Source organism: Phocoena phocoena, chromosome 4 (assembly GCF_963924675.1).
Source record: "Phocoena phocoena chromosome 4, mPhoPho1.1, whole genome shotgun sequence".
NCBI classification, from domain to species: domain Eukaryota; kingdom Metazoa; phylum Chordata; class Mammalia; order Artiodactyla; family Phocoenidae; genus Phocoena; species Phocoena phocoena.
The window spans coordinates 58,308,018-58,322,473 of NC_089222.1; the positions used below are offsets into that span (position 1 = coordinate 58,308,018).

At 33.9% G+C, this 14,456-nt stretch overlaps 1 protein-coding gene across 1 annotated transcript in view; it reads left to right on the forward strand.

Moving 5' to 3' along the window:
• Nucleotides 1–14,456, forward strand: part of PIK3CA (phosphatidylinositol-4,5-bisphosphate 3-kinase catalytic subunit alpha) — a 30,367-nt gene that overhangs the window by 708 nt on the left and 15,203 nt on the right. Inside the window, exons 2-8 of the mRNA XM_065876112.1 lie at nucleotides 178–387; nucleotides 3,352–3,602; nucleotides 5,327–5,572; nucleotides 6,297–6,382; nucleotides 10,244–10,349; nucleotides 10,830–10,982; nucleotides 11,076–11,210. Coding sequence (XP_065732184.1) covers nucleotides 178–387; nucleotides 3,352–3,602; nucleotides 5,327–5,572; nucleotides 6,297–6,382; nucleotides 10,244–10,349; nucleotides 10,830–10,982; nucleotides 11,076–11,210 — 1,187 coding nt within the window. The remainder of the gene's footprint in view (nucleotides 1–177; nucleotides 388–3,351; nucleotides 3,603–5,326; nucleotides 5,573–6,296; nucleotides 6,383–10,243; nucleotides 10,350–10,829; nucleotides 10,983–11,075; nucleotides 11,211–14,456) is intronic.

The window sequence follows — 14,456 nt, forward strand, 5'->3', positions numbered from 1 at the left end:
ATTAAAAGTATTTGTGATCTTGTTAATTCTTACTATATGTATTCATCAAAAATTTTATTAACAAAGAGAAACTTCTTTATTGTGATCTTCCATATCTACCAAGTTCCCTATTTACAATAAACATGGTCTTACTGTGTGTTTAACAGAATGTTATATTCTCTATATAATTTTTTTAAGGTTTTGCTATTGGCATGCCAGTGTGTGAATTCGATATGGTTAAAGATCCAGAAGTACAGGACTTCCGAAGAAATATTCTCAATGTTTGTAAAGAAGCTGTGGATCTTAGGGATCTCAATTCACCGCATAGTAGAGCAATGTACGTCTATCCTCCAAATGTAGAATCTTCACCAGAACTGCCAAAGCACATATATAATAAATTGGATAAAGGTAAGAAAATTGTAAATCTACCATAATTGGTCACTGTAGTGAAAACTTTTATCTGTGCATATATCTTTGTACAATCTTTTTTTGGGGGGGGCCCAGCCGCTCCGCGGCATGTGGGATCCTCCCGGACCAGGGCACGAACCCATGTCCCCTGCTTGGGCAGGCGGACTCTCAACCACTGCGCCACCAGGGAATCCCTGTAGTCTTTTTATCCTAGCTAGATGATAAGCTTCTTGAAGGCAGGGAATGCTTTACTGACAAGATATAGCTGAGTGCCAAGTACACAACTTTTTTTTTTTTAATCTTGAATTATTTTATTTGTGTGTGTCCTCATGAAATATGTAATACTTTGTGTGATGTATTTTCTTTATAATTGAATTTATTTACTTATTTATTTTTTATTGGGGTATAGTTGTTTTACAATGTTGTGTTAGTTTGTGCTGTACAGCGAAGTGGAGTTCCCTGTGCTATACAGCAGGATCTTATTAGTTACCTATTTTATACATATTAGTGTATATATGTCAATCCCAATCTCCCAGTTCATCCCACCCTCATCCCCCACTTTCCCCCCTTGGCATCCATACATTTGTTCTCTACATCTGTGTCTCTATTTCTGTCTTGCAAACTGGTTCTTCGGTACCATTTTTCTAGATTCTGCATATATGCATTAATATACAATATTTGTTTTTCTCTTTCTGACTTACTTCACCCTGTGTGACAGTCTCTAGGTCCATCCAGCTCTCTACAAATGACCCAATTTCATTCCTTTTTATGGCTGAGTAATATTCCATTGTATATATATACCACATCTTCTTTATCCATTCGTCTGTCGATGGACATTTAGGTTGCTTCCATGACCTGGCTATTGTAAATAGTGCTGCTATGAACATTGGGGCACGTGTGTCTTTTTGAATTATTGTTTTCTCTGGGTATATGCCCAGTAGTGGGATTGCTGGGTTAGTTTTTTAAGGAACCTCCATACTGTTCTCCATAGTAGCTGTATCAACAGTGCAAGAGGATCCCTTTTCTCTGCACCCTCTCCAGCATTTATTGTTTGTTGATTTTCTGATGATGCCCATTCTAACTGGTGTGAGGTGATACCTCATTGTAGTTTTGATTTGCATTTCTCTAATAATTAGTGATGTTGAGCATCTTTTCATGTGCCTCTTGGCCATCTATATGTCTTCTTTGGTGAAATGTCTATTTAGGTCTTCCACCCATTTTTAGATTGGGTTGTTTGCTTTTTTGATATTGAGCTACATGAGCTGTTTGTATATTTTGGAGATTAATCCTTTGTCCGTTGATTCATTTGCAAATATTTTCTCCCATTCTGAGGGTTGTCTTTTTTTTCAGGTACACAACTTGTGTGCAGTAAGTAGTGATTGATTGAATGAATGTGTGCATATGGTGCTGATCCCTTGGTGAATTGTTTATCTCAGAATAAAACTGAAAGAAAAAAAAGCATTGAGTTAGAAATTCACTGTTACAGAATTATAGCTGATTATCTTTTTACAAATAAAAATAAGTATAAATAGAAATATTTTATGAAATTTTGGGGAAACGTCACACATTCTTACTATATGCAAAGAAAAAGTAAATTTCCTAATCTTAATGTTAGATGCAGTATTTAACTCTGATCATAGTGAGTGATAATATATAAGTCGACTTTTGACAATATATCAATTTCTAGAATTAAGTGTACATGAGAATATATAAACTAATTGTTTTAGAAATGAAAATATCATTGTGTCAGATAAATACTTGTATTTTTCAGAATAACAAAGTGAAGTTTTTAATTGAAAGTTATAGAATAGGTTAACTTAATACACTATTAAATATAATATTCTCTCAGTAGAATAAATTAAGACATCTTATTACTATTTTAGACATATTTTTCAAAGTAGTTTAATGCTTATATAACATAAGGTCTTCATTAAAAGTTCATTTCTGGGCTTCCTTGGTGGTGCAGTGGTTGAGAATCCGCCTGCCAATGCAGGGGACACGGGTTCAAGCCCTGGTCCGGGAAGATCCCACATGCTGCAGAGTGGCTGGGCCCACGTGCCACAACTGCTGAGCCTGCGCTCTGGAGCCCACAGGCCACAACTGCTGAGCCCCACGGGCTGCAAGTGCTGAAGCCTGTGTGCCTGGAGTCTGTGCTTCATGAGAGGGGCCACTGCAGTGAGAGGCCCGCGCACCGCAATGAAGAGTGGCCCCCACTCGCCGCAACTAGAGAAAGCCTGCGCACAGAGCAAAGACCCAACGCAGCCAAAAATAAATAAAGAAAATAAAGAAATTTTTTTAAAAATTCATTTCTACTTTAGCATACTTTTTTAAATGGAATGCTCTTTTTATTTTTCCCCACTATTTATGAAATATGTCCAACATACAGAAAGTTTGAAAGAATTTTACTCTGGATACCTACACCACTCTAACATAGTTTTAATCTTTTCATTTTCATTATTTTTTTTTTGGTCCCCCAGCTTAAAGCTTAATTATTCTTCTTAAAAGGAAAAAAAATAGAAAATTTATTTTTTTCCCCTTCCTCCCCCATCTTTTCTCTCATTCTGATTCAGCATCTTTCTTTAAATCTCCATGATTCTTGCCCACAGTTCCCAGAAACTCTTCTACTTAAGGTACTATTGAACCTTTGATGCCATCATGAGTCACTCTTCACAGGGGTTGTATCTGTGAAGTATGTCATGTAGTTTAGAATGGAAATTAGCTTGGTCTCAGGTAATTGAGACACACAGTAGTCACAGTTTTGTGTGCTTGCCTTAAAACATGAGGTTTGGGCATGGTTTGGCAGCCCTATCAGATTTGAAGATTTGGTCGTTCTACCTGATATTTACCTGTATTTAATTAAGGTTGATTATAAGTCATTATGGTTAGTGCATACTTTTGGAAATTTGTCTCTTGAAAAATGAAATATATGTGGTGACTGCATCTAATATTATTTTCCTATTATAGGGCAAATAATAGTGGTGATTTGGGTAATAGTTTCTCCAAATAATGACAAGCAGAAGTATACTCTGAAAATCAACCATGACTGTGTGCCAGAACAAGTAATTGCTGAAGCAATCAGGAAGAAAACTCGAAGTATGTTGCTATCATCTGAACAACTAAAACTCTGTGTTTTAGAATATCAGGGCAAGTATATTTTAAAAGTGTGTGGATGTGACGAATACTTCCTAGAAAAATATCCTCTGAGTCAGTATAAGGTGAGTAACAAGTTTCAAAGATCTCACTTTTAAATTTAAAAGGTAATCACATTGGGAACTGGTATCTGTATTTAGGACATAGTTTTTGAAAATTAAAAACAAATATTTTTGGCTGTGCTGCACAGCTTACGGGATCTTAGTTCCCCCATCAGGGACTGAACCCACACTCCTGCGGTGAAAGTGCCAAGTCCTAACCGCTGGGCTGCCAGGGAATTCCCAAAATTAAATAATTAATATTAGTAAATAGTTTAATAAGTTTATTTTTTACACTATATTTAATTTGAGAGACTGATGAATTTGAGACGACAGATGCTATTCTTTTAGATTTTATATAATTAATATTTGGGGACCTGACTACATATATGGGTAAGCTGATTAATGTTTTACAGTTGTAACAATAGTTATATCATTATTCAGATACAAACATTTGATTTGGTGACTGTTTAATTGTGCCATGAGGTAAGATATAATAATGCTTCAGGTATTCCACATGCAAAAAATGCATCGTGTGCTTTTCTGGATAGGTCCAGTTCTATAGTGGAAATACTTTTATAGCCAATAGGAATTTTAAATAACATGGAACTTGCCCAAAAGGCTTTTCATGTGCCTTACTTTTTTTAAAAAGGGTTTGTTGTGTTCATTTGAATAGGCAGTGTAAGCAATAAGGTAAATGTGTTCTTTGTCAAAAAAAAAAAAAGTTGGCAGTTATACTAATCCCCAAATATGGGGTATTTAATGATTTTTATCCCCTCCCAAGCAGTGGCACTAGAAGGAATTAAAATAAACATTTCAAAAAATCCATGATCTATAGTTAATTAAGGTGTACTATAAATGCTTCCCTACTCTCTATTTCTATTCATTAAATAAATACCTATAAGAAGCAACTGTATTTGTACCAAGCATATGTCAAGTGCTGATTTACAGTACCAAGCAAGACATGGTTCTGGCTTTTAGGTTGCTTACAGTATAGTAGGGCTTATGGGTAAGAAAATAGGTTTTTGTAATATGTGTACAATTGCTTGAAAATCTATCCTAACTACCATTTCAGAGTTCAAACCAATGCATTTTAATATTTTTTAAAACATATTCCATAATTTTATTAGTCTCCTCTCTTTGTGGCTTTTGGGGTTTTTTGTTCTGTTGTTTTTTTTTAACAAAACAAATATTTCTCAAGAAATGTTGGGACTGAAGAACAAGTGGGCAGCAGCTCTTGGATTTGACATCAGTATGACTTAATAGATTGAATGGCAGAGGCTTCCTAAATGATGTTGCTTTTCCTTTAACAAGCACCTGCCGTATGTTTTCAGTTGGCTAGAAAACATCTACCTCAGCTTATAGTCCTTTTCTGTAATTCTAATATCTAGTGTTTTCATAATGAGTATCTTCTTATCCTTATTTTTAATTCCTTTTTTCTTTTCTTTCTTTTTCCTTCCAGTTAAAGGTAGAACTACAGTCTAAAAAGCTGACCTTTGTTTTTCTTTTCTTTTATACAATTTATATTCCAAGATGTGTTTGGTTTATCTGTGCTAAAACCTAACTCCCAAATGTTAGTTTTTTAAATGTTATAAATATAGCAACTGCTAAGAAATGTGTCTATAATGTTTGATTTTTTAATTACCTTTGCAGATTAGTATGTAAATTCTCATAGTACTCTTATATGTTGCCTTTAAAATGAAAAACCTTACAAGAAATGCCTTCTCTCCTCCCACCTTAATCTCTTACAGTATATAAGAAGCTGTATAATGCTTGGGAGGATGCCCAATTTGATGCTGATGGCTAAAGAAAGCCTCTACTCTCAACTGCCAATGGACTGTTTTACAATGCCATCTTATTCCAGACGCATCTCCACAGCTACACCATATATGAATGGAGAAACATCTACAAAATCCCTTTGGGTTATAAATAGTGCACTTAGAATAAAAATTCTTTGTGCAACCTATGTGAATGTAAATATTCGAGACATTGACAAGGTAAGGTCAAGTGTTGATGTTTATTATTCTATAAATTATTTTATATAAATCTTTTTTATTGAAGTATATAATAATCTGTTGACCTGCAGTATGTTTTCAGCTGGCTAGAAAACATCTACCTCAGCTTATAATCATTTTCTGTAATTCTAATATCCCTAATTCTAATAATTCTAATACCCATAATTCTAAGCTCTTAAAACCAAACTTTTACAGAATTCATTTGGCAGGAAAACCTGACCTAACCTGAAGCGAGGTTTTTTACAGTCCTTATTTATCCCACTTAGTGTAAATATCCAAATGTTTTATTGCAGAAATATTAATTTCTTTACGGAGTGCTGCTTTAACTGCTAAGGGTACTAAGTAATATTTAGTATATGTACCAATTTATCTTTCTAAAATATGAAAAACTCTGAATTACATACCTGCCCTAAAGGGATTGTGGGCCTATCTTGATTTTTAATAGTGTAATGTCCGCCTGAAGGCAGCAGTACATTTTGGTGAAGAATCTGCATCAGTATTAGTTTACTATACATGTGAAGAAAAAGAGAACAGAGAAGCTACATCTGAACAGAAACTTTAGTTGATTCTCTCATTCATATCAGTTACATTGTTTTGATAATGTTTAATATTGGTCTGGTCTAGTATGTATGTGTGCATGTGTATATATACATATATATATATATATATTTGTACGTGTATACACATAACTTTTTATTTTCCTTAGATCTATGTTCGAACAGGTATCTACCATGGAGGAGAACCCTTATGTGATAATGTGAACACTCAAAGAGTACCTTGTTCCAATCCCAGGTAAGGAAGTATATATGAGTTTATATTTCCAAAAGTCATATTAGTGTTTAGCAGGATAATAAATAAAAGTAGTATAGTTTACATCATTAGTTTTATACAAGTCATATATAATTACCAGACATTTACATATAGAACATGAGGACATTCCGTCTAATGAGTATCAATCACAGGATCACTTTATTGATTCTCCCTAAAACGTTATCGGAAGGGTTTTTCTGATCCTCTCTTCTCATTGTGTCAAGGAGAGAACAGAATGTGGTTATAGTTTTGTGCTGATTATTCCTTACATTAGATCCATAAACCTAGCATTTTATTCCTTTTTTATCTCCATTTGCATTTCCATTAAGAAGTGAGACTTGGCAAACAACTTTAGAGCTGGACTACTCTGAGGCAGTTTTCTTTACAGTACTCCCAAGAATACATATTTATGACATTCAAATAAAGAATCTTGGGGAACAAACCAGTTTCTTAGTGGGAGGGGGTGTTATTGGGAACATTTTTAAATGATTACTGCCTAGATAAAATGAAGAAATAGGTAGTATAATTCAACAGCTTGACATCCTGCCATTTCTTTGCTTCTCTGTATAGAATCATTTGGGGATAAAAGTTTATTCTTGAAATTAATAGTAATATTTTAAGAGAACTCAAATTGGAATTAAATGTTAAAGATGGATTTTTTAGACTAGCAATAGAGCTAACTAGTGGATCTTCCAGAAGTAAATTTCATAATCAATTCAGACTGAGTTCTAGGAGAGTCAAGAAAAAGTTATGGTGTTGTAATTAAATTGATAGAGGTGAGAAAGCCTACGTAAAGTTCAAAGAGATGGTAGCCTTCTCTACCAGGAGGAAGGGAAATAGTTCCCCGCCCTGCCTGAACCATCATAGGTCAGAAAGTATCAATACATCATTCAGGTTAGAAGTTATGCTGTGGCAACAGACCACACCAGAATCTTCTGAATTTTTTGTTAGAACAACAAATGTTTATTTCTCACTCACACAGCATATCTGTCACAGGTTAGGTGGGTGGTTGTACAAGGAGCAGAAAAACAATATTTGAGGAAATTATAGCCAAAATTTTCCAAATTTGGTGAAAACTATAAAACCAACAATCTAAGGAATTCAACAAGCCCCAAGCAAAGACCCCAAAACAATGTTGGATAGATTTATCCTAGTTCTTTCAAGTACCAAGAATAAACAGGCTTTAGAAAAATAAATGGTAAATTTATTTAATAATATAAGATTAGACTGTCAAAATTTTAATATCTTAAAATAGCTATTCATAAACGACTTATATTTTATTGTCTTTCCTTTAAGAATATCTGTAAGGTAAAATCCCTGTGGTAGTAGTATAAAGATTTAAGTAAATTTTAAAACTTCTCTGCATTTACAGAAAAGATCAGAGGTAAAAGTGTATTAAGTTATTAGAAAGATAGAATCTTAAAAATTCTTACTGAGATTAAGTGATTGTTCTAAATCTGTTCTTTCTATATGCTAAATAAATTTCTTATAAATGTTACCAGTTATCTCCCAATGTCAAAATCAATTTGGAATATATATATAAAACCATTGCCAAAATAAAGAACTTAATTGGGTATGGGTGGGGTGTGTGTGTGAAAGGAACATGCTTTATTCAGTTAGCATAATACTGAACTACATTAATAAGACACAGTTCTCTTAGAAAATGTGTAGAAAATTTCTCACTAATTATGAGCAATTCTAAAAATTTCAGAGTAGTACAAAGTACTAGGTACGTTTGAGATACATCTTCTAATTTTTCTTGAATTACTGTGGACTTATCAAATCTCACAGTATTTCTTTTCCCTGCATTTGTTGTCTCCTTTCCCTTTCGATTTCCTTCTAGCTAAGTTCCCGCATTTTAAATGTCTTCTCTGTATAAAAGGACAATATATTTCTTTTTATCTTTGCCCACACTCAAGCAAAGATACTAGAATAAATAGAACTTATTTTACTGATGGTTTTATAACTTAGTCTGACTAATTAAAAGTAGAATTCTTATACTGTTTTGTTAAGTAAGTCTTCTTTTATTTATAATCAGAAAACAGAACAGAATTATAAAGAAGCCATTTGAAAAGTTTTCAGAGTTAATATCTAGCACTTGAGCTTTTAACATGGACCAGTTGCTGTTCTAAGTGCTTTACTTATGTTCTATTATTAGTCCCATTTCACACATGAGAAAACAGACAAAGCGAGTGTTACACATATAATAAAATAGTAGAAACAAGACTTTACTCCAGGTAGTCTGACTTCTGAGTCCAAGCTTTTAGCCATTACTATAATGATTTTAATTAAAAAAAAAAAAAACTACTACTTATTATACTTCGCTCTTTACCAGTATGTTTACCAAATATAGACATAATTTTGCATGTAACATCCAATAAATTGAAGGGAATTTATCATAAAAATTTGAATAATTTTTATCATCACTTGTTGTAGGAGCTTCTTATGCTTTCCTTATTATGAATGTCAAGTTTTATTACCTCTTGTGAAGTACTCTAAAATTTACATACTTTCTCCTTACGTATCCTTTATTTTATTTACATACTGACTTATTTAAATTAATGGGCTCTTCTGGATGAAACTACATCATATATAAAAGTAATTAAATACAATTTTAATCATAATAGGAAATCTAATTTTATCTTACTTAGTTTCCCTTTTCTCTTTGCCTCTTCTATAAGCTAATTTGTTTTTTATTTTTACTGAAATATAGCACAAATGCATAAATCATAAGTGCACAGTTCAGTGAATTATCACAAGGTGAGAATACCTATATAGCCACTATGCTGGTCAAGAATTAGAACATTTACCAGCATTCCAAAAACCCCTCCTCACACTACTTCCCAATCCATTAATCTTCTCTCCTCCCCAAAGATAACTACTATCTTGATTTCTAACACTATTGGTTAGTTTTGGTTATTCCTGAATTTTATATAAATGGACTGAAGGAGTAGATATTCTTTTGTGTCTAGCTTCTTACACTCAATATTATGTTTGTAAGATTTCATCCATATTGTAAATAACTGGTGTTCATTTCTTTTGATATATAGTGTGCCATTATATGAATATACTACCATTTATTCTACTGTTGGTCATTTGAATTTTTTTGAAGTTTGGGGATACTGTAAATAATTCTATTAACATTCTGTGCAAAAATGCATACATTTCTGTGGTTTTATACCTAGAGGTGGAGCTGAGTCATGGTTCAGTTTTAATAGATTATGCTTTCCAAATTGGTTGTACAAATTACACCTCCCCTAGCATGTATGAGATTTCCTGTTACTGCACCTCCTTACCACCCCTTAGTATCATCAGTATTTATAGTTTTAGCCATTCTTTTTTATAGTGATATCTTTTATTTTGCATTTTTTGAATGACATATTGACTACTTTCTTTTTTTTAAACATTTATTTATTTATTTATTTTTGGCTGCGTCAGGTCTTAGTTGTAGCCCGCAGGCTTCTCTCTAGTTGTGTCGTGAGGGTTTTTCTCTTCTCTAATTGTGGCGCGCAGCCTCCAGGGCACGTGAGCTCAGTAGTTGTGGCCGCAGGCTTAGTTGCCCTGCGGCATGTGGGATCTTAGTTCCCTGACCAGGGTTCAAACCCACGTCCCCTGCATTGTAAGGCAGATTCTTTACCACTGGACCACCAGGGAAGTCCTGATATTGGCTACTTTTTCATGTGTATTAGCCATTTAAATATGACCTTGTGAAGTCTTTGTTCCAGTCAATCTCTGGCTTGGTTTTCATTTGATTTATCTTTTTCTTGATGATTTGTAGGAGTCATTTATATACTCTAGAAAAAGTCTTTTTTGGTAAATTATTTTTTTCTTAATTTTTCATAGGTGGAATGAATGGCTGAATTACGATATATACATTCCTGATCTTCCTCGTGCTGCTCGACTTTGCCTTTCTATTTGTTCTGTTAAAGGCCGAAAGGGTGCTAAAGAGGTAAAGTATTTCAAAATGAACAATCATTCACCTCTAAAAACTCCTAATTATACTACTGATTGAATTTTTTCAAGAAATGGATATTATTTTTCTTTGTTTAAAAAATTAATAGCATTTTAAAATAATATATTTATTTAAAGAAGAATAGCTTGATAGAGCTTCCAGAATTTATTTTATGATGAATATGTCCTGAGTTCATACTGATAAAATTTTTAAACTTGCAGAGTGACTACATACAAATATCTGTCTTGCTTGCTTTGGTTCATATTTCCTATTTATAATTAAAAAATACATGTAATTTCAAATGGAAAAAAGGAAAGAAACTATTTATACTTTGAAAAAATTAATGTGACTTGTTATAGATACCATGAAAAAGACAGTTGTTGATTTCTCTTTTCTGGGAAAGAAGAGTATCAATATTTTGAAATGCATTTTATAATTTAATCTACAGAGTAGTGAACATTTTTCTGTTTTGTTAAGGAACACTGTCCATTGGCCTGGGGAAATATAAACTTGTTTGATTACACAGATACTCTAGTATCTGGAAAAATGGCTTTGAATCTTTGGCCAGTACCTCATGGACTAGAAGATTTGCTGAACCCTATTGGTGTTACTGGATCAAATCCAAATAAAGTAAGCTTTTTATTATCATAAATAAGATTTTTTTTCTTTTTTGTGTGTGTGACAGTCAAGTGTAATATGTATAACTTTTATTCCATCTCTTAGGAAACTCCATGTTTGGAGTTGGAGTTTGACTGGTTCAGCAGTGTGGTAAAGTTTCCAGATATGTCAGTGATTGAAGAGCATGCCAATTGGTCTGTATCCCGAGAAGCAGGATTTAGTTATTCCCATGCAGGACTGGTAAGGCAAATCACTGAGTCTTCCTTAAGTATCAGTCATAATCAGTGCTTTTGGCTGCATACTGTTACTCTTTGTATAGAGAAGGTTTCATGTGTTTTAGTCACACTCGAATAGATACTTCAGGCTCTAGAACAGCATTGCAATAAAATAAAATTCTGTATGCTAATATTTTTACTGCAGCTCTGCCTTTTCTTAGTTTAGCCTGCCTCATTTGACAAATATTTATTGAATACTGACTATATGTATATATTTATTATACGATAGGTACCAGGTAATAAAGTTGTGACCTAAAGAGACCTCCACTGATTATACAGTCTAATGGTGAAAATAGGCCTGAAACTGGTAAACACAGAAATATAAGATCATAAATCATGGTGAGTGCCATGAAGGAAACAATAGTGTGTCAAGAATGACTAACATAGGGTTTTGGGGAGAAAGGCTAATGTATTTTGGGTTCAGGAAAGACCTCTCTGGGATAATAACCTTGAACTTGAAATCAAGGTATACGTATGTTGTTAGTTGAGCAAGGGAGCAGAGGAAATAGCATACCAGTATAGTCCAGACATGCTAGAAAAGAATATATATAAAATGGAGTTTAAATATTGATCTATTTGTCTGATCTTGGCTGTAACTTTTGAACCGCAGTATAACTGCGTTCAAAGATCATAAACTCTCCTTGGTGCTTTGTGTCCACCTAGAGGGCTGGGATAGGGAGGGTGGGAGGGAGACACAAGAGGGAGGAGATATGGGGATATATGTTTATGTATAGCTGATTCACTTTGTTATACAGCAGAAACTAACACACCATTGTAAAGCAATGTTACTCCAATAAAGATGTTAAAAAAATAAATAAGATCATAAACTCTCCCTTATTTCTCAAGGGCAAAAGTGTCAGTACTGAGAGAAGAAGGTATTTTTGTTCTTTGCTGTCTCTTTCCCCAGTTTTCTAATTTATCACCATTTTCTTTGGCCTAATTAAAGGTTATAGATAGACCATTCAATGAATGTGGGTCCTGAGATAGGCCTACCCCCAGTAACAGTAATAGTAGCACCCTGGGTAGCCTGGAATCCTATGCTTAGGAACTTCATTAGTTTAACTTTATTAGTTGTATTCTCAGTAAAGAGTTTACCAATCCCTTTTGTAAACAGAATAATAATAATAGTAATAATAATCTTCCTGCCTGTGTACTTTCAGAACTATGTAGAAGATATTTTGTTAAGTAGAAATTAATTTAAAATCATTACTGAATTCTGTCATTTACGGAAGGAACAATTAGCTTTTTTGAAGTTAAAAAGGGATTCTCTTTCTTGAAAAACCCTACTCCGTAAGTTTAATTCTTTGAATATACCTAACATTTATTAAGTGCTTACCATATACCAAATGCCATACCAATTACTTTTCACGTATTACCTCATTTAATCTTAAAAGCAGTCTCTATGAGGGTAGGTGCTATTATAATTCGTATTTTACCAGTAAGGAATAGGCTTAAGGAGTTTAAATAAGTTATCCAGTGTCACTGTTTAATTAGTATTAAGTCTTTTACTCTTAACCATTCTAACTAGACAGGAATTCCTTACTTTTGAAATTGGGGGTAAAATACTGATGAGCGTTTCCATAAAATGTCCATAACGCTATCCAATTTGTTATACCTTTAAACTAACTGAATTACAAGAGTCAAGTCACATACTTGGAAACTCATTTATTTCCTATTTTATTCATACATTCAGCCATTGAACTCAGTTTGCCATCAGGGCTTGTTGGAGCCAATTTTAGCTTTTGCGTTTCCTTTTTGAGCAGTTCTAACTCTGTAAGGATTGATACTTTATGACTTTTTCTTCCTTAGAAGAATTTTTTTTTATTTCAAAAAGAAAAAAGAAAAACTTTTTTTTTTTAAATAACAGGTGTTGGTGAGGATGTGGAGAAATTGGAACCCTTATCCATTGTTTTTGTTTTTTTTAATTCTATTTATATTTAGGCTGCGTTGGGTCTTTGTTGCTGCGTGCTGGCTTTCTCTAGTTGCGGTGAGCGGGGGCTACTCTTCGTTGCGGTGCGTGGGCTTCTCATTGCAGTGGCTTCTCTTGTGGAGCACGGGCTCTAGGCACGTGGGTTTCAGTAGGTGTGGTGTGCGGGCTCAGTAGTTGTGGCACACAGGCTTAGTTGCTCCACGGCATGTGGGATCTTCCCGGACCAGTGCTCGAACCTGTGTCCCCTGCATTGGCAGGCAGATTCATAACCACTGCACCACCAGGGAAGTCCCTGTTTTTTTTTATAATAGAATAAAACTGACTCTATCTTTCAGTTACCTTTGGATCTATTGAAAACTTTTATAACTCTTAGAAACAATAATAGGATCTTAGTTTTCCAATATCTTAAAACATTTTACTATTTCATCATTATTCATTAATTAATTCCAACTATGCTAAAAAAAAAGACTAAAATAATATAAAAATATAAAAGGATAAAATAGCCTAGAAGGATGATACAGTAGTGAGATAAATCATCACTAGTACATCATCCTTCAGTCTTCTCATTGCATAGCCCAGTGTTTTGTATCATCTTTCCAGATGTATAAAGAAGTCTACAAACACCATCTTTGTAGTGTTTTGTTGCTGTTATTTTTTAGGCTTTAATTGAACACTGTTAATAATTCAGAATTTTTCCCTTTCCACTGATAATGTCGAAGAGAAGAAAATTGACAGAGGAAAATATTTCATAATTATTAGCAAATCAGAGTATGAATACAAAGAGACAGATAATAGCACTTTAAAGCAAAGTTTCTCAGCCTTGACATTGCTGACATTTGGGGCCAAAAACTCCTTTGTTATAGGGGCTGTTGTGTGCATTACAGGATGTTTAGCAGCATCCCTGGCCTCCACCCTCTAGATGCCAGCACCACCACTGCCACAAGCTGTGATGATCAAAAATGTGTCCAAACAGTATCAGAGGTTCCTCTTAGAAGGGACAGAATCACCCCAGTTGAGAACCACTATTCCAGGCCTGAATGATGATGTTAAAATTGATCATGTAAGTGAAATATCAGATGACAATATCCTAGATGAATTTTTCTCAAACTCAGGAAATGATGAGTGAACAGTATATCTCCAAGGACAAAAAATGACTAACATCAGTTAGTCATTCTGCAGGAATGACTTTATCACACAGTATTTCTTAACAAGAACCCAGCCCACACCTCATCTTTTTCAGTATTCTTTCCATCTTTTATGATGTTGTGCATCAGAATTTAC